The sequence below is a fragment of the Brachyistius frenatus genome, unplaced genomic scaffold (genome assembly GCF_029030835.1).
Source record: "Brachyistius frenatus isolate BFR_SWC_R1_liver_20210118 unplaced genomic scaffold, ASM2903083v1 Contig_60, whole genome shotgun sequence".
NCBI lineage: Eukaryota > Metazoa > Chordata > Actinopteri > Embiotocidae > Brachyistius > Brachyistius frenatus.
The window spans coordinates 1,824,104-1,849,286 of record NW_027210659.1 but is presented as its reverse complement, the minus strand read 5'-3'; the positions used below and the strand labels follow the sequence as shown (position 1 = coordinate 1,849,286).

Here is a 25,183-nt window from a genome sequence, read left to right as displayed (position 1 = left end):
TCAGCCGGGGAAATCTGATTCCTGTGCTGTTGTTAACTCCTTTATTGATGGATCCAGCTTATTGGACGCATTCTTGTAATATAACATAAAAGAAGCAAGAATATTGTCTCTATCTTCTTTGACCTGATGTGACCCCGCCTCCTTTAGCGCATGGACATGGACCGACGCCGGGAGGACGCCAGGAACCCGAAGCGTAAGCCTCGTCTGATGGAGGAGGACGAGCTGCCTTCTTGGATCATCAAAGATGACGCAGAGGTGGAACGGCTCACCTATGAAGATGAGGAGGAGAAGTTGTTCGGCCGAGGATCGCGCTGCCGTCGGGATGTGGACTACGGTGACACACTGACTGAAAAACAGTGGCTACGGGTAAAAACTGACTTTTAGCAATATCCGAACTTTTTCCTTAGAAATAAAAGAGCAAATGAGGTTCTAAATGTAACCGAACATGAATGGATATCACACTGTATAACGGCAGAAAAGTCCTTTTCCAAATCTTCACTTACCTCCACTGCAGGTAAATACAGCAGTCGTGTAATATGCAGACTGATTTGATTTGTATGAATTCCATTTGGGTAATTCAAAATAACTTCCTCCACACCACACTTGTTTAGGCATTGCGGCGGTGTATTTTACAGTCTAATATGTAATGGCACATTGTGCCAAGAACCTTGCTTGTTCTCAAACAGCAAAATTACAAACAAGGCGTTATACACAAGTAGCTCATTTATTTTTTATCTGGTCATTAAACCCCATTGAAAGAACAGAAGCAGCAATGTGTTAGCTCTTCTGTCACAACTTTACAACTTCCCCAGCTTCTTTACAGTCGCCATGACATCTTTCTGTATACGTTTACAATCCTGCTTTTGGAATGAGTTAGATGTGTTGAGCTGTAGATGGTGTAGAGCTTCAGAAGGAAACACTTTGAAAACCACAGGACACATTTTCTTATACTTACAGAAGATCCATTTAAATAATGTGACTATGTCAAGATTATAAAAACTGGATTTATTTAAATGCCCTGAGCGATTATTATCCATTGTCAGCAAATCAAGTCTTGACCATAATCGGGTGCCAAAGTTTTGCTTGGTTTGATGCTGATGGCGCCCAGTCACCCACACCAGATAGACTGTGAAATGCTCTCCTCCAGCCAGGCAGATCCATTTTACTGAGTGTGACTCAGATGTCTCAGGGAATACAAAAATACGAAACTTTGAGGCCACGGTGAAAGTATGTTGGAGCCACTGTTAGCTATGGTTCACACAAACTTCTTTCTTCTAACTGAAGAAAAATGTCGAGATTCGTAGACTGTCTGTTTCTGATAAGGAAGAAATAAACATGACATGTTACTTTTTTTTTATTTATTTTTTTTTATCATGGAGCAACATATTTCTCAACTTTAATTGGTTTTGGAATATCAAATATAATATTCAAGCATGAAATGAAATGATTTGCGACATCTTTTTTTCAGATAAGAAACTTGTTGCATGAAGTGTCATATTCATGTTATACAAGTATATTACCAGCTCTTGTGTCAACAACCCAAATAAGATGTTTTATTGTGATTGCAAATGAGTACTTAAAGGTTTATTGTGGTAATTTTTAAACAGTTGTTTGTTTTGTTTTTGGCTTTTGCCCAACAGGTGTGGGCATCCACATTGGGATTTACATTTGGGGCCACAACAAAACCAAAAATAAATAAAATGATATCTAAAGAGTAAGAAGCATATCTATAACCCTCTACAAACTCGGAATCTCATGCCAGAGATGCTTTGTCAAATCGTACTCTGACTAACAATGATCCTACAGCTCTGCATCATGTGTGGACATGTTGACTGACCTCGTCTCTGCTCTGGCTCTTTTCACCTCCAGGCCATTGAGGATGGAAACTTGGAAGAGATGGAGGAGGAGATCCGGCTGAAAAAGCGCAAACGCAAGAGACGTCAGGACAAGGACTCGTCGAGCAGAGAGGACAGAGGCGCCAAGGCCAAGAAGAGACGTGGACGACCGCCAGCGGAGAAACTCTCGCCCAACCCACCCAAAGTCACCAAGCAAATGAACACCATCATCGATACAGTGATCAACTACAGAGACGGGTGAGGAGATTTACTGCTGTGAAGTCGTCATTAATACCATCATCACCAAATGGCTACGTTCCATTTCATGAATTCATTCCTCCTCAGTCTGACATGGTGTTTATGTTTATGTTTGTCACACGTTATATCACATGTTCTAGTGATACAGCACATTGCTTTTCATTTTTGCCAGGATGTTTGTGTAGAAGTTTACTGACCGGTATAATTTTAATAGGCAAACATCTTTTCTGGACTGGGCTGTTAAGTAAAAGGCACAAGGCCCTGCACCATGAAATCAGTTTTACCTGAGCTCCATTGTAAAAGCCTAATGCTTTGACTGCATGTTTAAATGCATGCTGACAGGACTGAAGAGAGCTCAGTAAAGATCAAATGATCTTTCCACAAGGTGCTGATATTGAGCCGCTAACCCACTGATCTCTAGTTAGCTTTGCACTATTTGTCCTGGCTGAAATTGAAAGTTAATTTTGACTGTCTCACCACAGTAATGGTGGCGGTGTTGGGAAGAGCACAACACAGCAGGAGACTGAGAAGAAATGAGCCAAAAGGAGGCGCTATTTCTGTTTATCAATAGCCAATAGTGTTTAATCAGGTCAACTGGGGTCTGCAGTGATGTTTTTGCCTGTATCATGCTGAGTCCGTATATGAAATGACTTTGGAAAGTTTAGTTTAGTTGGAACTTACTGTCTTTAACTTTTTGGAAAAATACTTTAAAGTTCTACAGGGGATCAAAAGGTACAGATCCACTCCCATGAGAGCCTGTCCTTCTTATTGCTATGGTCAAATGTACCTTTGAGTGGAAAAAAAGTAGACCCATTTGTGAGAGTGTAGCAAATAAACCATGCCTTGATTATCCAACGGAAAGTACAAATTTCCCCCCACTCAGCTGAGTACAACAGAGCAGACATGAAGTCATGTCTGAGGAACAGGAACCTCGTATTCTTTCAGTCCAGTAGTCCATTGAAAAAAGTGTGTGGTCTGTTCTGTTGTGTCTGAATGCTTTCTTTTTGCTCATGCTTAAATGCATAAGCATATGTCTTTGAGACATGTACCCATGCGAGGAAGAACATAATTATGCATTTGTGTTCCCTTTGCACATAAATACACTGACCGACTACGGCGCTGAAGCGTTTCCAGGAAACTTCTACCTGCTTTTCCAGGAGTCAAATTCTTTCCTCTCCCGTTCGGTGGTTGTTCTTCCCAGAGCATCTCAATCATTGCTCTGGCACTCATCTCACCGAAATACTGTGGGACACAATTTAAAATCTCCACTCCAGGGTTTTGGATGTCAATGCTGTTTCTTTTTTAAAACAGACTGCATGAAGAAAATGTGAGTGCAACTTAAGTCAAATTTTATAAACTCGTATCTCTTCATTGGAGCCAAGCAACAGTCGCTCCTTCATTTCATCAGCCATTAGAACAGGGGTGTCAAACATACGGCCCGCAGGCCGGATCCGGCCCGCCAGGGGGTCCAGCTTGGCCCGCCGGATGACTTTGCTAAGTGTGAAAATTACAGAAAGACATAAATTGCATTTCTATGAGAAAATGGAGGTTTATGAGTACAAACGTTGTTTTTTTTTTTTTTTTTTTTTTTAATCGATCCAGTAATTGCTTCAAAAACAGCGTAAATGGGCTGATGTCTGAGTTTTTGGTCTTTATGTTTCTAGTTTATTGTAGAAAGACCTTAAAAAAGGGTTTATCATCCAAAAACCTTCACCAATGATTTAAACAAAGAGAAATATTGTCGTTATGTATGTGTTATTATGCTATGATTTTACTGGTCTGGCCCACTTGAGATCAAAGTGGGCAGTATGTGGCCCCTTAACTAAAATGAGTTTGACACCCCTGCATTAGAAGAAACCCTCTCACCTCTAAGAGTCGGGTGTATTCCTGGAGGTGTTGCTGCTGCACTGAGAGGCTTCACACTTGTTTTTACATCAAAGACATCATTTCCCCCTCTGAACGTACCATCCACCTTTGTAGTTCCAGGCAGTGCAATGGATGATACAACATCTGAGTAATGTGACATCAGGAGCGCTGAAATCAGACTGAACTGCCCCGTTGCTGCTAGTCAGGGTCATTTTACAGATTTATTTCCCAAAGAGAAATCCAGGGATTTATTATTTGGATTATTTATAGAAAAAGAAAACAGAGAACAGATCCGCGATGTCTCGTGTTGTATGATTGCATGACTAACTACTTATATCCTACTTATATAAGCTTCTTTGCCGAGATTGAATTATCACTGTAGTTCTTAGGCGCTGACCTTTTTCCCTCTGAGAGCTACTTGGACAAAAGAAAAATGTCCGACACAGTCAATATTTATTCACTTATGACCTCCGCCAAGGAAATATGAATAAGCTTCTTTGATGTGAACAAGAACAAATTGGTACTTAAGACATGCATATTCATTACTGGCTGGAGTTGCTGTTCTGATTTTTCAACATGTAGGTGGAAATTTATATCTTAATATTATATATTATTTACCGTGTTGTTTCTTAAATATGAATCCAGAAATGCATTATTATGATCACGATGGAACAGATTTATTTCTTTATTTGAATAAAGAAAACCAATAGATGCTTGAAAAAAAGGGAATATCTGCTTCTAACAACACTGCAGTTGAATGTTTTTTGTTTTCTAGTACACATTTGATTTGACAAAACACTTGTTAAACAAAAAGCCTCGCTATTAGCGGCATGTTTTTGCGTTCATGCTGAGATGCTTTCTGTTTTTCTGCCTGACACATAATCACCCCGCGATAGCCTTGAAGTACGGCTTTTATAATACAAGTCAGAAGCTGGCTTGGCCCCTTTTTTTTTTTTTTTTACACACAATCTGTCGTCCGCCGCTGATTCCCGTCTGTCTCGGTTGTTAATTGACATGTTTTCACATTTTCACACTGAAACTGACATCAGTTGGGTTCTAATGTGTCATCTAGTAGCTGTTAGTTTATTTTTCTTGAGCGGTCATAAATTAATCAGTCACCAACAGTAACTGGATTTTGGAAAAGTATTTTTTTTGAATGTGTCAGCCGGTCCAGGATTTGAACTGTTGTCTCGGCGATCACACGCCGGCCTAGCTCACCTCTTGGTTTCTTTTTCCCCGTCAACGGGTCTCAACAGTCAGCTGAAGACGCTGCGAGTCTAAACAGTCTCCGTTTGGTCTGACAGATCTGTTTCAATTTACCAAAGGAACATTAGAGCTTATTAAGTCACAATACACAACGGTGGGGAATCTCTGTTGGCAGAATTCAGTAATCACACCTTAAAAGTTTTGGTGCGATCCTAATGTTGGCATAGAGAAGCATTGTGGGAGGAAGCAAAGCAGATGAGCAACAGCTGGATATTAGTGACATGAGCAATCAAGCGCCTGTGTATACAAGAGAAACAAAAACACGACTGACTTCTCATGACCGACTGGGAAATTAGCTGGAAAAAACTGCAGTTAAAGATGGCCTGTCAATCTTTGTACTTGTTGCAAAACAGTAAATAGTCATGGATGGTTGATTTTGCACTTCCTTATTAATGAGGGCTATGTTGCACACGGTATCAGAAGAGCCTGGGAATTAAAAGAGCTCGCATTTATTTTATAAATATTCTAATTGTGTTGAAGAAGGTTGAATAAGTTTGAAATACAATAATCTCTGACTTGAACAAAACATCAAGGCACTGCTGGCAGTTTTTTTTTTTTTTTATGTATTATGCATTAGTATGGAGTCTGTGCGTTGGAGTGTACCTGTCTGGAAAATGAACAGAGCCACAACATTTCATGTGTTGCATAATTGTACCAATTTGGTACAATTTGTTGTTATTTAGTCAGTGCTCCAGTTTCCATATTTCTGTTATTCTCATGTACTCAGTTGCTTGTTGCTTATCTCGCTTGCCGAAGCATAAACACTCTATTAATAATTCTGTTTATAAAACGGATATTATAACATTGCACACGTCCAGAGGCCAAAATGCAATGACCAGTAAAATGCCACAGTAATGAGGTAATTTTCTGAAGTTTTGACTTCTCAGCCCCGGGAGGTTGGTACTGATTGGAGATCAGATCAACTAATGACAAGATTAATCATCACGTGACTCTTGCGTTAAATCAACCTATTTGCACTCCTGTTTTCTCCTGAAAATGCTGATAAATTCACTGTAATTCTGTGTGTGTGTGTGTGTGTGTGTGTGTGTGTGTGTGTGTGTGTGTGTGTGTGTGTGTGTGTGTGTGTGTGTGTGTGTGTGTGTGTGTGTGTGTGTGTGTGTGTGTGTGTGTGTGTGGGGACAGCAGCTCTGTATGATCCTCGTGCTCTGAGCTCTTTTCTCCGCTGTGTGCCAAAAAGTAAAATGTTGCCTTAGTGTCTATACAGTAGATGGTATTCATGGTTCTCCAGGAATACCATAAATATATCTTTGCCTTATACTATAACAAAGTATAATATTCATTTATTTTCAAGTAGAGGCAATCTACATTTCCACATTTGTAAGCCCAGTTGAAGATGTAAATCCTTGACTCTTAAGAAGTGAACACCTAAAGGCTTCTGGACACAGAATGCTTCCTTCAGGGGACGAGGTTTCACTTTATAATCTGCAACTCAACAGGGTGAAATATGATATTTGATTTTAATATGAAATTGTTTTATTTTCCAGGGCAGGAAGACAACTCAGCGAGGTCTTTGTTCAGCTTCCATCCAGAAAGGAACTCCCAGAATATTATGAGCTGATCAGAAAACCTGTGGACTTCAAGAAGATCAAGGTTTGTTCATGACCGAGCGATAATGTGAATTGAACTATACTTTTTCACTTAAATCTTATCCAAACTCTTTTCAGTCTGGTCCTTGTAGGTTCTTCTTATTATATTCATATTTTAAATATGAGAAGATATTTGTTTACAGGTTATTGCAATCATTTATGGACATATTTACAACAGAGAAGTCACTATAAACTCAATAATATCTCACTAATATTCCTGACATCAAAATAATTTAATAAACGTCACAAACTAATCTGAACTCAGGAGCCACACTTTTCTCTGTTTTGGTCATAACCTGATACTCTACTCTACCTCATACACACGCTTATTGGTCTCTTACACACGTATGATACTTTTTTTTTTGTTCATGTGTGTTTGATGGCTTCTTAGGATCTTGTCTACCAAAAATGTATTAAATATTTTTAGGTTTTGAAAATAGTAATGAGATATTTTTGACACTTTTATTTTATTTATTCTTGTTAACTTGTTTCGGGGCATTTTATTCAAGAAAATAATCGACAGACCAACCAATAATAATAATCATGATAATAAAAAATAATAATATTAATAATAATTATAATGATAATAATACTTATTGGTTGAAGCCCAGAGCAAGTGTCCTTTAAAAGACTTCATATTTGAGTTTTAGTATGGTAAAGGAAGGAAGTGAAACCTTGAATTTGACATTAGATGAAGTTGATTTGAAGAGTGTGAATCAAGTTGTTTTTCTGTCAACAGGAGCGTGTGAGAAGCCACAAATACAGAAACATGGGAGATCTGGAGAAGGATGTGATGCTGCTCTGTCAGAATGCGCAGACCTTTAACCTGGAGGGATCCCAGGTCAGACACTTCGCTGTGGAGCTTTATTTCCTCAAATCTTTTGCCTTTCTGTGGGTCTACTCGCCCGTTTAAACATTCGTAATAGAAGCCAGAAGTCTGCAGGTTTTAATGCTCAGGTTGTGCTGAAACAATGACTCACTTTATCAATCATTTTGATCATTTCAGTAATCATTAATTACCAATAAAAAGCTTCCCAGCTCTCTGAGCAGCATGACGCTGATGTCTCACCATGACGTATCTCTAGAACCTTGAAGGCCTGATCATGTTTTTTTTACCGTACTGGTGGTTAATCTGTGCTCATCAGTGGGCTGCAGGTTTTCACAGTGTGTGAAGGTACATATGTTGTAATAAAAGGACCAGTCGTTAACTTGACTGTTGAAACTGTCTTTTCAAGTGATCTTTTTCAAGGAGGCTGTTTGTCCTTGACTTGGTTTTCTTCGTCTTTGCAACCCTTGAAGAGTTGGACGAACGGGTCTTGCTCTCCAACAGGAATTGTTGATGTGTTTCACAACCCAAAGAGACAAAGACACAGTGCAGGTTTCTCTGGACCACGGCTGGGTACTCACTTTCAATCCCTTTAAGATAGTTGTATATTTTTAACGCTGTGATATCAAAACGGGTATCAACAACCATATCATCTCAGTGTTATTGGTCCTGACTAGCAGCTCTCTGGTATCGTGACACCCACTCTCGGGTGGGAGCAACAGGAACTGGTGTAGTTCACCATTCGCTCTGCTTATTCCTCACAGATATACGAGGACTCCATTGTTCTTCAGTCGGTATTCAAGAGTGCCAGACAGAAAATTGCCAAGGACGAAGAGAGTGACGATGACAGTGATGAGGATGATGACGACGACGACGATGAGTCAGAGGCCGAGGGTATGATCCACACACACACCCACCAGCAACCTTGTGTCAACTCATTTAAATTTAACGCTGTAAACCCGTCAATGCTGTTTGGTTTTATTATTCGCTAGCATCCTCATTGGGAGCAGTGTGGGCTCCTATTTCCCTCAAGCTGTAACACAGAGGAGGAATGCAGGATTGAAGAATACAACTGGGGAAAAACTGTTGGGGAATTATATGTTATCGAACACGGGGCTTAAAAATTCATAAGCCAGGGAAAGACAAACAACCTCACCTGGAGGAACACTTCAGGCTTTTTTTTGGAGCTTTCAACACAACAAAACCATTTACAGGTTTCAAAAAAATGAGATGTAATGTTGTTGAAAGAAAGGTTTGTTGTGTTACCAAAATTATTCTCAAGTGTAATCTTAAAAATGTCTTAATGCTACATCCATTGCCAGAACAAGTAGAATATTTAAGTAAAATTATAAAAAAAAAGACAAAAGTAAGTCTGGTTTGTTTGCTTTTTGATAATCATTATTAGTAATACAAGAAATCATACTTTTATCCATTGACATCAGTTACGATGGATTATTTTAATTATCAAATAATCTGTAGATTTCTTGTTTTGTTTACAAAATAATGAAAAATCCCTATTTTTCTTAAACTAAAAGGTAAAGTTTTCCTCTTTTTTTTCTGACACATTAAATGTGCAATGACATCAAAATAAAAACTATTCCTCATTCTGTTTCAGCAGCTGGAATTAGAGATCATTTTGCAGCTCAGATAACAATAGAAGATATTTCAAGAGTTAGACACAAATCATAGTTTTTATTGTTGTGCGTGTGCCAAACATGAATCAGTGATTCCAGAAATACACGTTTCTGTTTTTCGACTGAGCAAAAAATGATGAACACCACTCGTGTAAGACTTTGTTTGAATTACTCCGGTCTTCTGTTTCATTCAGCCAAGTCGGTGCGGGTCAAGATCAAGCTGAGCAGAGAGGCACGCGCTCTCGACAAAGGCAAGAAGAGGCAGAGCCGAGGGAAAGCCAAGCCGGTGGTCAGCGACGACGACAGCGACGACGACCAGGATGATAACGTAGGTCGTTGCGCTTCGAAGCATTTTGCTGTCGTTAAACACGCATTGAAACACGCCGATGCTTTATTTAGGAAACGCCTATAAGACTTTCAAACGTGTTCAGTCTCAGCAGGGCTGTCACGTTTTTCAAATATTACATTTTGAACGAATATCGAATGCAATTGGTTCCGATCGACTTGCACCCCACTGCACCCCCTGCTGGCGACGTTGCCATCAACGGCGTGGAACCCAAAATACTTCCACACGCTGCTCCTCGGATGATTTTGCGTCGCGGTAGTCCGCTCTGCACGGCTTCGCTCGCAGTGTCCTCCGTTTTACCTTCGTCTGAACAACAACTCACGATCGCAACCTGTCACATAGGGACCGCGACAGGTCACACTGATGGTGATTTGTCAGAGCGCCCTCTGCTGGATGACAATGCATAAACTATGGACTAAACTTTGAATTCAAAGGCATCGTTACAGTTGGAGAGTTAATTGCGTTCGATTGGGAAAGTTTACATTTTGAATATAGAGCGACAGCCCCAGCAGGTATCCTTAATGTGAACGTTCCTCAGAATAGGCAAACAGTAGAAATACGTTCACAAGGAAAAGTCACTCACTTGAATTACAACTATCAAACAATATTTACAATAATGGCTCCTTCAGCTTTGGAATTCTCACAAAAGCAGCGTCTACCTTTTGTATGTCTTGTTTTTTCTCATTAAACGGGGAGAAATAACACAACGTAGCACATTTCAGTCTTGGTCATTATAATGCAGACACGTAATTGCTTATATATTGCCGCTAGAAGAAAACACAGTAAGCAGCGAACTTTGTACAATACAAACTTTAATGTTTGTATTGAAACGCAAAGATTCATCCTGCCACCGCTGAATGTCGACAATGCAAACCAGGTTATTTTCTGCAAAGTTGAATTCTCTCTCAAAGAAAAGACCTGCAAGTATTCCCTGAAAGAGCAACAAGCTTCTTCAGTCATTTTCATTATGAATAAATGTCAGGTTCTTGTGTTTTTGATAAATTGACTTTTTGTTTTACTTTCGGGTCGTTTGCCTTTAAGCATCCCCTTATACATCCACCTCTCCACCTTCTTTTGTGTTTATCGTCCTCTTCACTCGACCTGTTCTCTTCTAATTTGCTGCCAGCATACAGTGAAGCCAGTAATGGAAAATTCAAGCTGTCACAGCCACAACTGTTGTAATTCACACCTGTTGTCCTCCCTTCTGCTTTTTCTATTTTACATGTACAAGTCAACCTCAGTCACGCTGATTTGTTCTTTTGCACCGAGAGGTTCGTAGTCGCCTTAAATTGACAAAACAAACACCACAAATTAAAGTTGCTGCGGTCAAACGGCCTCCAATCGTTCTCAGCAGACACTCAATTCAATCCAATTTTCAAGGTACTAAACAAAGTGAAGTCCTCACAACAGAACTTTACAACATTGTCACGTCAGCTAGGAGTAAAAAAATAAAACTCCCCTTAAACAGGAAGAAAACCTCCGACAGAACCAGAAGCACTCATTCTAAATGGTCTTATCGTTCGTCTCTATGAAGGCTCCGCTGTTCTGGTAGTTCTACCGTGTGTCTGAAAAGGTCGTTTTCTTTTCTTTTTTTTTTGTTAGTAACAAAAGGATATAGACAGATATTTCCCCGATGCCCTCAAACCCCAGATTTGTGGGCTGCTTTCCGACCTCCTCCCCACTCGGACCGGAGCGTCGGAAACGGAGAAGGCGAGTTTGGCAGCGAGCGGCTCCGAGGCCTCAGAGAAAAGCAGCACAAGCTGGCTCCTCGTGCGCTACGCTGCGGATGAACATCGACCCATCAGAGCCAATTATCCCACAATGCCGACAGCAGACGCCTTTGTTTGTTTGGAAGATCGATATCAGCTGCTTTCCCTCACAGAAGCAAGCTGGAGTCTCCGTGGACGGACGCCTGCGACACGTGTAGATAGTGGGTGACTTTTCAGCACAGTGGGGGGCGTTGTAGACGCTGTCAGCGAAGATGCGGAGATGCTGATATATAGGAAAAATCTGCTATTGATCCGTTAGAAGATGACTTTGAGAGATTATGAATCATAATTCTCTGTAATCCACCTCCTCCCACCCTCCACCCCCGTCTCTCTCTCGGCGTGAAACTATATTTTGGCGATAACCTTTCTTTCTTTTTTCTTGCAGTTCTCCTAAAGTAGTTCCATCAATTTTTTTTATTATTTTGTGTTTCCTGGAAAGTATTTATTATTCTAACTTGGTGCGTGTTGCATATTTCATACAGCTTTTATTCAAATTAGTATTTAAATGAATGAATAATACTACACGATAAAAAAATTTTTTTTTAAAAAGTGTCTAAATAAACCACTGATTGGTGATCGTGTCAGCCAATACTGATTCCAACAGTCAGTGATTGGCCCCAAATATCCTGATCGGAGCACTCTTACAGAATCACAGATGTAATCCGTTTTTCATATTTCCACTTTAGGCTTGATTCACTTGATGCTTTATTTGCAGGGGATGAGGATTCTGAGGATGTTAACCTGTCACGTAGTGTAGATGCTGAGCTCCATTAAATGGATCACACTATCACATTTTTAAACTACAGTGACTGATTTTCACACGATTTAATTACTGTGGGTAACCGGGGAGACTCTTAAATTGCGGCGACGCTCTATTAATTAAGTGTGACACAGACCGGCTGTGTCCTCCTCCATGTTGGTGTTTATTTAATACCTAGACTTTGACTTTTGAGAGCAACATTCTTAAAAAATAGAACTATTAAGATAGTTGCTTAAACATTTGTCATCTTTGAAGCGACATGAAGATAAATGGAATGTTGTCGGACAAACATCTGATGAAGGCACTTTTGACGTTGCTGTGATCATTCTTCACTTTATCAACACATCTTGAGCTCTTTCCCTGTTTCCTAATCTTTCACGGTAGTCTTTAGCTGTGTCCGTGGGGACATGACATGACATCGGGGAGGTTTCGATCAATTAATAAGCTCACCGAAGTGTTTAATGAATCGCCTTTAAGGAAAAATGATCGACAGTTACTCATTTGCAAGAAAATCAAAAGTGAAAAGTATTTTTCAGAGCTCGTTTAAAACATTTTAATTTGGTATTTGCAATACATCTACACAACATATGAATTACCTGAAAACGAACCAATGTGACAGGAAAAAAACAAACAGGCAGTACAGGTATTTGGTAGCATATAAATTTAAGTGTGAATAAAAGAGTGCAACATGAAAATTCAACACACAGGACTCCAGCTATTACTAATTTTGGTAAATTATTGAATTGCAGCAGTCTAAAATCATTTCATGTGTTAATGTTTTGGATGCTGTAAAAGTCAAATGGTCACGGATGTAACACACCTGCCTGTGTTGCAGTTGGAGTGACTTCTGCCAGCTTTGTGTGTAACCATTCAAATACATTTTGATTAATGATCATTTATTCTACTTCATTTGGCCTTCACCTCGACGCAAGAATCTTTGTCATTAATTTGTTATAACCTGATTGAATGACTTCATAAATACAGACTCCTGCTGCATTCAGTCATTATTTGAATAAAAAAGCGTCATGTCGCTACATTCAAGAGGAACTAATGAGTAGCATTAATGGAAACCTCTCAGGCTAGAATTATGCCGCTGCAAAAGATGCAAATTAATGTCTCTGAACCCATGCCATTGTTGTTGTTGCGGATAATTGAATGTTACAGAGGCTAACCGCATGCAAACCATCTTAAGTCTCATCACATTACGCCGACACGCGTGTCAGCCAAGGTGATAGCTTAATTTGTCTGCTGTTGGGAGCCGCGGGTTTGGAAGAGAAAACACATTGACGTAAACTCTGTGAAGGCGGTGCAAGTGCAGAGGAAACAGCCTAAAGAACATCTCCAAATAAGCAGAGTGCTCGTTCGGCAGTGTGCAGCCCAGAGAGGCTTCATCTGCTTTTGTCTGTCTCTGTTGATACAAATCGGAGGTCTAAAGCTGGATGTGATGCGAGGGTTTAACGGAAGTCCTCCGTCGATACCTGCAGCGTATGTTTTGATTGACATTTGACCTCTTAAACGAAAAGTACCACTAAACAGTGGGAGATAACAGGGGCCTTGTTTTAACTTGCATCATGTTGTCTTCACCATAAATACTTTCTATCAGCATCAGAAACTTAGGAGCAAAACAGAAGCAACCTGTATGGGTGTTTGCACAGTTCTGGGCTTCTCCGTAGTCTCCAAAGCTCCAATGTGTAGTTCAGCGTTTCAGGTGGGACAACTGAGCTCCAGCTTTGTCCGCAGAGACTAAAACACAAGGTCACCATAACAACAGTGAGACACTTTACGGTGCTGGAAATGTGGAAAACAACAAAAATGTTGTCATTTTCCATCTTCCGCTCCTGTTTAAGTGACTTGACGTTCACCATCAAGAACAGGTGTGTTTATGTGGCACCAAGCGGCAACCAGCAGTGACGTCGCCCACCGGTTTCTGAACGGCCGTATTGAAGCCTCGAGTTCGGAATTTGGGCCGGCGCCATCTTGCTGGTCCCCACAGCGGTTTGGAGCTGTTAGTGACCATATTTGGACGAGCTGGGGGATCAGACTCCATCTGATTGGAAACCTGGCGATACTATGTCCCGCCCACCGATAGTCGTAACCTGACTGCACCACGGGCCTGTCAATCAAACAGACACGCCCCCAAAAGCACTGCTTTTTGAAGCTTCTTTTCTAATTAAGGAGGGATTATTTTCAAATGGACGACCGGAAAACGAATGAGAAGAAGCGACTTTAGCGAACAACACCGAGATAACTGAAATTGTATTGACTTAGAATGGGTGGGACACACTACGTCACACCAGAAAGCCAATAGCAGTGTGCTACTGATGTAAGAGGTCTTTAAAGTAGCCTTTATTATAAATGGATAAAAATCATTTTTTGCTCAGCAAGCAGGTGGTGCAAAAGCTAGAAACTGACTTCCGCTCCATTTGGAAACTAAAATATGAGATTTACTATTTCGAGAGATTGTAACTACTGAACGATCACCAGCACAGACAAACAACTGTTTGTAACTGTGATAAATACTTCTCCAGTAATTCAACCGAGAAGAATAGATGTGAATTTGGACGTTACTGCGCGTCTGTCGAGCTCTGAGGGTCAAACTGGTTCATACCGTTGCTCTTTATAAATATCTATTAACTAACCTTCCCCACGAGACCACTGCTCGCCCGCACGACAGTTCTGGAAAGAAATCATTGATAAAATGTCCCTGGTGGTAAACTACAGGATGCGACTCTGCATCGCTGCTCGTCGGGGGTCCATCATCGTCGATCGCCTCCCAAACACGATGTGAAAACAATCCTCATCACACTAACCGTCTCCAAGAAGAATCTCCTTCTACACTGGAAAAGCATGAAAAAAACCAACCGTCTCAACACAGATCGACCTCCTCGCAGAACACACACACACACACACACACACACACACACACACACACACACACACACACACACACACACACACACACACACACACACACACACACACACACACACACACACACACACACACACACACACACACACGTGAGAAATGAACCACATCTATAAATGATCCAACACAGCAGCTCCAGAAAGCTGAGGAGCCAATCCTCACTGCAATACTTCAACATGAACAAACACACAACCTGCTCACACACACACACACACACACTCCTAGACACGCGCACACACACACACACACACACACACACACACACACACACTCCTACACACACACACACACTGCCACCGTTTATGTTCATTCTCAATGTAATTTTATTTATTTAATACTTTATTCAAATTTTTCTCTTTTTCAGATAATGCTTTTTTTTACTTTCTGCGTTAATATTATTTACTATTATCAGTATGATTATCACGAGTCTCTGTTTTCTCTATTATTACCAGGAAAGCCAATGTTCTTTTACTGCTAGTATTATTAATTATATTTATCTCAATGATAACCTTTTCCCACTGCAATGAAGTTATTGCTTATTTAATGTTGTTGTTTTGTTTTGTTTTTTTTTGTTCTTCTATTTCTCCTATATCTTTTATTTGTTGCTGCTTGGTCTTGTTGCGGCTTTGTGTTGTACTTTCCGGTTGCATTAATCATGTCATGTCCAGTCCGGTTGGTAGTCTCGCGTGTCACGCCGTGACTCTCGCGTTCTTGTCCAGAAACACGATGAAAGCAGGAGCGGCTCTGAGGAAAGAACAACCGGCTTCACCCTCAGACCTCTTTCCTCCGGAGAGCTTTCTCTCTTTTATTTCAGGTTGCTGATACATTCAGTTTGTCATTTCCTTTGTCACAGTGTGTTCTCGCTCTCTTTTTCTCTGCATCTTCGTCAGTCCCTTTTCTAACGCTCTTCATCTCCCTCTGCAGGATCAGTCGGACAAAAGCAAAAGCGACGACGAGTGAGGAAGGAGGAGAAGAGGATATTGTTTATAGCACTTATAAACAAAAGGACAGCATCTTCCATTGCTTTGGTTCAGGTTCATGTTCTGTATTTTTAAAACTTGCTTCATTTGTCTTCTTTCTGTAGTGTGAATTGTCGTCTTCTCTCCCACAGACTTTGAAATGTACTACAAATAATCAACAACATGCAGCAATAGCAATTAGCTTCTTTTCCTGTTTTCAAGACAATTTTCTAGTCGATTTTTAAACAAAGCACACAAAATTCTGTATGAAAAAAAAAATTTGACTGTTCTTTATGCGCTTTAGTTTTATTTGTACTCGCTTGCTTGCACTTTTAAAAAAAACACAACGTAATATCCAAAATTTTTTTAATGTGAAAATGAATAATTATATATATATTTAGAATTTACATAAACATCTAAGTTCATTTGGAAAGTTACTGGGGGAAAAAAAAAAAGGAGTCCTGGTTTCACCTTGCAGTGCCAAATGTTTGAACATAGACAAATCAACTGTTTTCAACAGCTTAACTCCGCCCACCAGCAACAACTGTCCAATCATATCGAGCTGTAAACATCAACCACTCACCTGACAGTGAGTTTATCTGCGCCAAGAAAGCTGCAGTTGTTCAGCTAAGTCACTTATAGTCGTAACTTCTGAGGACCAGAAACCCATGAATAACTAACCAGGTCATGTGATTCTGTGAGGTTAAAGAACACATGAATAAAAGCCCGGTTTAGGACGGAAACATCCAAAATGGGAAAAAAAAAAAAAGCTCTATTTTAGAATTGAAGCCAACGACAGCAGCTCCGTCCTGCTTATTAGATGTGGGGAAGGTGACACCACTGTTGGCGTTGGCCGAACACAGCGCTTCGTCCCGATGCTAAAAGACTTCTGTCACGGTGAAAGTGCTGTTTGAGTTCTGCGCTTACACGTGTTCGTGCGGAACAAAACAACAGTCCGATTCTTACAAAGCTTTCACTTCTACGAGTGTGTATGGCAACACACACATGGATCATGACTGGTGAGGATGCCAACTGCTGTCCTGGGACAACGTCAGCTTGAGCTTCTGTAATTTCAGCGCAACAGAAAGCTAAAGCGACACGCATATTTAAAACCCCTTTTCCAAATTACTTGCTTGGGAAAATGTAAACATATATGCAGGCGGCTCGTGAATTAGCTATTCAGCCATAGCAGATGAACAGTAACAGTTCAAATGACCAGTTGTTGCCTCGAAATCTTGTTTGTGTTTATTTCTGCCTAAAAGCGGAGCAGCTGTACTAACAACGGGAGGAGTGGAGCGAACAGCCAGCTACATGATGCTCGTCGTCAAATCACAGACGAATATCTAAAAGTGACATTTCGATAGCCGAGCGATTCATTCGAGTTGGCCATAAATCCTCAATCCATTTGAAGTGCTTTTTATGAAAAACAATGGAATTGTACATTATGCAGGTGGCACGTCATGTAGACAAGTCCATGTATTTCACGTATTGTTTCTTGTAATGCTTTCTACAAGTTGTGTATCTGAGCTTTGTTGCAATAATTTTTGTTCATTTGGTCAAAATGGGTGTTTTTTTTGTTTTTTTTCTTCTTTTAAATTGTTTGGCATTTTTGCCTTCATAGTGCCGTGTACACAGACATTGAAATGTGAGGAAACAGGGCAGGGCACTGATATGCAGTAAAGGCCGGGAATCAGACCGGGGACTCTGCTGCGTGCCCCGACCCTTCGGCTATCAGGCCGCCCCGTGTTTTGGTTTTTTTGGTTGTTGTTTTTTTTATTGAGAAACTTGGTCCTCCAGAGCAATATCTGCTTTCAGACAGCAGATTCATTACTTTGTTGAACAAAACCAGCATCCTTCTCCCCGACGGTCTGAGAAGATGTTGCATTCTGCAGCCGCGTAGCAACAAAAACAGCTCACAAAAAATAAAAATAAAAAGAGTCTTCGCTGGGTTTTTGCAGACTGTTAAAGCTGGTTGACAACAACAAATATTACAAAGAAAACAGTATTATGAGATTAAAAGAATTTAACGACATTATAACAGCGTATTTTAAACAATGTATTCATTTCTACATTTTTGGATTGAGGTGTTTGTGTTCCTTGTGAATTAGTTTCAACCCCTTATTTCATCGGCTTCTATGTTGTTGTAGCATGAACTCTTTTAGAAATATAAAGTGCACATGCAGATATATCTCTTTTTTGTGTGTGTGTATGTGCTTGCCGACTCTCCATAAGTGTGACTTAATGCTTTCTTTGCACAGTGTCTTTGTGGTTGTAGCTCATAGCCCAGGGCAAATAAATATCTCCGATTTTCTGCACAAACAATGTTCACTTGTTCTTTTTCCGCCTTCTTCCTTCTCTTGTGTTTGTGCACGTGAAACAGGTTCTGCACTACAGACTGTTTATAGATGTTATTGCGCAAACCATGTCACCTGAAACACCCTCAAAGCCCTGAATCTCATCCATTTACAAAACAGCAACTGCTGGTCAACTCAACTGGAGTTTGGAAACAGGGTGTGTGAGAGGACTGCAAAAGTCTGCATGTCATGACCGAGTATAAGCTGCAGCACTAAGATGATGCAATTACCCGTCAGTCTGACCTACGATGCGTCTAAACCAGTTTAGACAGATCACAAAAATAACTAAACAAATAGCAGTTGGTGCTTTTTTTCTGCAAATTAGTGCAGAGGTCTTTAAAAAAAAAAAAAAAAAACTAAATTGATCAAACTTTGTCTCCTTTCTGACCGAGTAGGAAGTGTTCCAAAGATTAGTCGAGCTGTAACGCTTGGAAAATGATGAGGACTTGATAACACGTGTGTGCTACCATCTTGCCAGGGCTGCCCGTTAGTCTGAGATCCGCCTGAGGAAATAAAGGTCTGCAGAGTCAGTGACATCTTTTAAGTCTCTTCTTAAAACACACTTTTATCAGGAGAGCGTTTGCTGATTTTAGTTGCTTTTAGTGATCAACTCTTATTTCTTTTATAACCTGTTTTAATTTGTTGTTTTTTTTTATCATTGTTTGATACGATCATTGTGTTAACACTTGTTAGAATTCACTTGTTGTTTTGTTTTAATGACTTATTTTATGTGAAGCACTTTTTAACTGGAGTTTAGAAAAGTGCTATACAAATAAATGTTTTATTACTATTATTATTATCTTCCTGATCGCAAATGTAGAAATAAGGAAACCTCAGTCACAGAACAGACTGCAGAATGAGTCCAGCTGAAAGACAGCAGTCAGAGTTTGTTTCAGAATTGGTTCCAGGTATGTCACTTTACTCTTTCCTGATTTGATTTCACTTATTCAGCACCAAATCATAACGCCATCCAAAATGTGATTAAAATAGTGTCAGTATTCACAAACAAACGTCCCGTAACCTGAAAGCACAACACGGAGATAGAAGCGGTGATTTTGTACATCACATTTCATTTAGTTGATGCCTTTATCCAAAGTGACTTATAACACACCAATGGTACACCATTGGGATCACATTTTCTTTTTTTTAAGGGTTCAGTGTCTTGCTCAAGGACATTTAGGCATGTGGATGGGGGGCGGGGGGGGGATTGAACCACTGAACGGTGTGCAACCCACTCTACGGACTGAGCTACAGCCTCCCAATTTAATTTGGTATCTTTAACCTGTGTCTCTAATTTACTAGTTGTGTGTCAACATCTTAAGATCAACAGTTTTAAAAGAAAATATATTTTGGTGAATCTTCACATCTTTGTGAGGATCCTTCTGAAACTGTCGCACCGCGCCGTTTCTTACAGAATCTACAAATGCAGGTCGATTCTGACTTCCGAAATGTTCCCGGGACTCGTGTCTCGATGTACGAATAAACGCAGTGATTTGCATCAGTAAATCCTCGCCAGCGCTTCTAATTTACAACTCACTTGTACACCCCCTTTGCATTTTTAAATGGAAATATTTATTTCTTCAACACAAAACAAATATATAACAAAACATAACACAAACTCTCAAAACGGCAACAAATGCAGTAATACAAATGAAAACAAAACCAGGAGATCACGCACAAAGACACGCATACATACTGTGAAGTCAAGTCTAGTATTGTGACAATACAACAAAATATTTCATGATAGATCTAATTAAATGCCACAGCTTAAAATAAATATGAATATGGGTCATAAATAATCATAACTGTGTCCCAAGTCCTGCATGTTTTCAACCTCACCCATTTTATTGAGACTTGCGTTATTTGGTTTACCTTTCGCAATGAATTATCTCCACCTAGATGTGTGGATTGTTTTAAGACCGTGGTGTCGCACCATGTGTGTCACACAAAGTCCAAATTTGAGCCTCAATGCAGACAAGACCAAGTGTTTTCCAGCAGATGGAGATGAAGCGTTGGCTGGCTGCCAGTGAACTGAAGGGGCAGCAGCATCATGGCTAGCGAACTAGACACTTTATTCCCTCGCTGTGCATCGTGTTGTACGGGTTATGTAACTTGAAGTTCGTTTGTTAATACCATCGGGACTGTTTTGATCCCATATTCTTACGGCACTTTACGCGGCGAGGTCAAGACCTTACATAGTGAAAGAGAGCGACGTCAATAACTCTGCCCTGAGCAACACTTTGCTACAGCGAGAACCAAAACCACAAGCCGGCAGAGGACGAGGGATGTAAAGCACAATATCTTTTGTACATCTGCCGCTATGTAGTTCAAATATGTACTGCATTTACTTTCAACCATTAAATCTTACAGAAAATATTCACAGTCTTTCTGATTTATTTATGTAGAATACGGTACGCTGTAGTAAACCGGCGCGATTGTTTTTGCTGTGATCTCTGCTGGATCAAAAGATAAACAAAAAGCAGAATTATACAATTAAAGCTGCTTCAAAGACAACAGTAAAACCTATTGTAATGCTGAATGAGTTTTGTGAGTAAAAATGGGGCTCATTTAAGAATAACTCGTGAGCACAGATTCCCTTTGAAGTTGCACATATCCTTCTTGAGGCGTGTACAGATGCTGCTTTTCTCAAAAATTTGAGCTTTATTGAGTTCTTGGGTCTTTATTGAGTTTTATTTTGATACTGAATTCAACTTAATTAAAAATACACAGTGTGGAGATATAAATGGAATTACAAAACAGCATATTAAGCAAGAAACCAAATCGTCAGTTATTTTTTTAGATACAGTGGGTACGGAAAGTATTCAGACCCCTTTAAATTTTTCACTCTTTGTTTCGTTGCAGCCATTTGCTAAAATCAAAAAAGTTCATTTTATTTCTCATTAATGTACACTCAGCACCCCATCTTGACAGAAAAAAACAGAAATGTAGAAATTTGTGCAAATTTATTAAAAAAGAAAAACTGAAATATCACATGGTCATAAGTATTCAGACCCTTTGCTGTGACACTCATATTTAACTCACATGCTGTCCATTTCTTCTGATCCTCCTTGAGATGGTTCTACTCCTTCATTGGAGTCCAGCTGTGTTTAATTAAACTGATTGAACTTGATTAGGAAAGGCACACACCTGTCTATATAAGACCTTACAGCTCACAGTGCATGTCAGAGCAAATGAGAATCATGAGGTCGAAGGAACTGTCCAAGGAGCTCAGAGACAGAATTGTGGCAAGGCATAGATCTGGCCAAGGTTACAAAATAATTTCTGCAGCACTCAAGGTTCCTAAGAGCACAGTGGCCTCCATAATCCTTAAATGGAAGAAGTTTGGGACGACCAGAACTCTTCCTAGACCTGGCCGTCCAGCCAAACTGAGCAATCGTGGGAGAAGAGCCTTGGTGAGAGAGGTAAAGAAGAACCCAAAGATCACTGTGGCTGAGCTCCAGAGATGCAGTAGGGAGATGGGAGAAAGTTCCACAAAGTCAACTATCACTGCAGCCCTCCACCAGTCGGGGCTTTATGGCAGAGTGGCCCGACGGAAGCCTCTCCTCAGTGCAAGACATATGAAAGCCCGCATAGAGTTTGACAAAAAACACATGAAGGACTCCCAGACTATGAGAAATAAGATTCTCTGGTCTGATGAGACCAAGATTGAACTTTTTGGCGTTAATTCTAAGCGGTATGTGCAGAGAAAACCAGGCACTGCTCATCACCTGCCCAATACAATCCCAACAGTGAAACATGGTGGTGGCAGCATCATGCTATGGGGGTGTTTTTCAGCTGCAGGGACAGGACGACCGGTTGCAATTGAAGGAAAGATGAATGCAGCCAAGTACAGAGATATCCTGGAAGAAAACCTCTTCCAGAGTGCTCTGGACCTCAGACTGGGCCGAAGGTTCACCTTCCAACAAGACAATGACCCGAAGCACACAGCTAAAATAACAAAGGAGTGGCTTCGGAACAACTCTGTGACCATTCTTGACTGGCCCGGCCAGAGCCCTGACCTAAACCCAATGGAGCATCTCTGGAGAGACCTGAAAATGGCTGTCCACCAACGTTCACCATCCAACCTGACGGAACTGGAGAGGATCTGCAAGGAAGAATGGCAGAGGATCCCCAAATCCAGGTGTGAAAAGCTTGTTGCATCATTCCCAAGAAGACTCATGGCTGTACGAGCTCAAAAGGGTGCTTCTACTCAATACTGAGCAAAGGGTCTGAATACTTATGACCATGTGATATTTCAGTTTTTCTTTTTTAATAAATTTGCACAAATTTCAATATTTCTGTTTTTTTCTGTCAAGATGGGGTGCTGAGTGTACATTAATGAGAAATAAAATGAACTTTTTTGATTTTAGCAAATGGCTGCAATGAAACAAAGAGTGAAAAATTTAAAGGGGTCTGAATACTTTCCGTACCCACTGTATATTTTTTTTAAATTTATGATTTTTATCGTAATATTTAGCACAAAAACTGCTGCCTCAGGTCTTTATTCAGGGTGCAGTACCTGTTACACTCCGCACCTCTAATATTGGTCCTATAACACGCTGGAACGCTTCACAAAGACTTCATGTGGCCTTAACCATATCCTCCAAGTTTAGCAAATGTACTGTCAGTATATCTGCTCATTGATTCAGCTCTATTAACACATCTATGGTTAGTTCCCAACGTTTGGGAGTAGTGCCGTTATATCTCTTGACCAACTACCATTACCCATGACCACGTGTGCCAAACTCTCCGATCTCACCAAGAATGTGATGAACTGATCTAAGAAATGAATGAAGTGTTAACATGTGACAGCGAAGTCAAACTCAAACATGGTCCCATAGAAGGAGGCGAGGCCGGTGCTGCACGACTGCACAGATCAGAACAGTAAAATAACTTTATTGCTGAGTCGGTACCTACACGTACATGCACAGTTGAAAGACTTTGACAGTTTAGGAAGTAGTTTACTTTTAGCAGAACAAATCAACTCAAGTGACCTGTATGTAACTCAGCTACTTTTACACAAACCCTTGAAAGAGTCTGAAATCTAATGTGTTCCTTTATTGGAACATTGTCACAATGTTTTCATACACATTTCTTTTACATGGTGCCGTTTCTAAGTCATTAAAAGCTACTCGTGTTGCCATCTTGGTTATTGGTACTGGTTGTGTGACTTTGCAACGTTTATTTGGTTGGTATTTGCTGTGATTTTATTAAAATAAAGATGTTGATAATGGGAGTTTTTGCATTGTGTTTTTTTAAGGTTTTCACAACTTAAAAAAAGGGCAACTCTCAACTCTGAGAATCGATGGCAGCAACTGCGGTGTCCAAATGGTATTAAATAATCTGCCTTCAATTCAAGTTTGCTCTCCATCTGGAAACGGGACAACTAAAACAAAGATTGAAAAGGAAAATTAGACTAAAATGAAGAAAAACATAATACCACAACAACAACAAAAAAAGGGGCCAAAATTACCAATGTTTCCTAATTTTATTTTGATTGACTTTTGAGGAGTGGACAGTGCAGCTGCGTGCTCTGCTGTCAGATCGTACCGTGTTTCATGGTGTCACAGCTGTGTGGAGCAGCTCAGACACTGGAGGGCAGAAGAAAAGCCGTCGTACTGTACAGCCGGCCAGATCCTCACACGCCAGGGCACATCAAAACAGCCCTCCTTCTTCTATCCCTATCATTTTAAACAGAGCTTCACTAAGCCAATTCCCCCTCAAGAATGACCATCCGTCGCCCCCTTTTTATCTTCCTCTTTGAAGTACCGAGCTGTTGGGATAGACTTGAGCCCAGGAAGAGAGGGGCAAATTGGATGTTAATCCTTGTCTGAGTGCCAGAGATGTCAGCTGGAAGAAGTCAGGTGCCAGTGCGATTCAAGCTATTCCTCTGTAGCTTTTGTCCGGGGCTCCACCATCATCACATTCTTCAAGCTGCGCATGCAGGTGCCTCCAACCCCAAACTGAATCAGGGAATTTTCCTTCCAAGTGACTCCTGAATGGCGATCTGAAAGGGCCAGGTGCTCTCTATTATTAGAGAGTCCAGTTTATGTGGTGTTGTAACAGGCCCTAATAATGCTCACTCTTGCACAACTTAAAAGGAAGAGCGGGAAAAGGCTTTGTCTCTCTTCGGATTCCGGGGTTCACTATCAGTTTAACGCATGATCGAGGAAAAGGCTCATTTTTCGGAGTAAGCGGGAGGACGACAGGGGCTTCAAGTAAAAACAGAATATACGCGTTGAAATCATGAGGAGCCTTATCACAGTTCACACAAGGACTGTGATTATTTTCACGACTGAATGATCTTCCATTGATTTCATGTCTGGTCTATAAATGTCAGAACATAATGAAACATGTCCATCAGAGGCATATCTTCACATTCCTTTTTTTTTTTTTTCTCCAACCGACCTTTCCATCCATACCAATTCTTTATACAATCAGACAAAACACAAAGGAAGCAGCGCCGTCTCACATCTGACCAGCTGATCTCAGAGGGAAGGGTCTCCGAATGATGATCCAAATGGACCATTTTTTCTTCAAGGAGGCTTGTCCATTCTGGGCTACTGTAGAAACATGGCGTTGCAACACGAACATAGACCACATAAGAGAACCCGCTCCCTGTGTACTGTCGGCATAAAAGGCTCTTTCAAAGAGAATAAAACCACAATGATTCTTGGTTTCGGATGACTACACATTCACGTAAACATTTTTGTTTTCGTGTTATATTCCATTTCCTAAATCCTGACAATTATTTTCCGTTGATTGACCAATCTTT

General features: G+C 40.4%; 1 protein-coding gene and 1 long non-coding RNA gene across 5 annotated transcripts in view; one reads left to right on the top strand and one right to left on the bottom strand.

The window, feature by feature from the left end:
* Positions 1–18,376, top strand: part of smarca2 (SWI/SNF related BAF chromatin remodeling complex subunit ATPase 2) — a 57,448-nt gene extending 39,072 nt beyond the window's left edge. For all 4 annotated transcript variants that reach the window (XM_069705980.1, XM_069705977.1, XM_069705979.1 and 1 more), the window contains 7 exons: positions 148–366; positions 1,870–2,093; positions 6,731–6,836; positions 7,572–7,673; positions 8,423–8,552; positions 9,487–9,620; positions 16,020–18,376. In XM_069705980.1, the coding sequence (XP_069562081.1) occupies positions 148–366; positions 1,870–2,093; positions 6,731–6,836; positions 7,572–7,673; positions 8,423–8,552; positions 9,487–9,620; positions 16,020–16,055 (951 nt within the window). In that variant the 3' untranslated portion in view covers positions 16,056–18,376. The remainder of the gene's footprint in view (positions 1–147; positions 367–1,869; positions 2,094–6,730; positions 6,837–7,571; positions 7,674–8,422; positions 8,553–9,486; positions 9,621–16,019) is intronic.
* The window catches only part of LOC138625223 (uncharacterized), a 417,346-nt gene that overhangs the window by 229,577 nt on the left and 162,586 nt on the right, over positions 1–25,183 (bottom strand). The window lies entirely within an intron of this gene.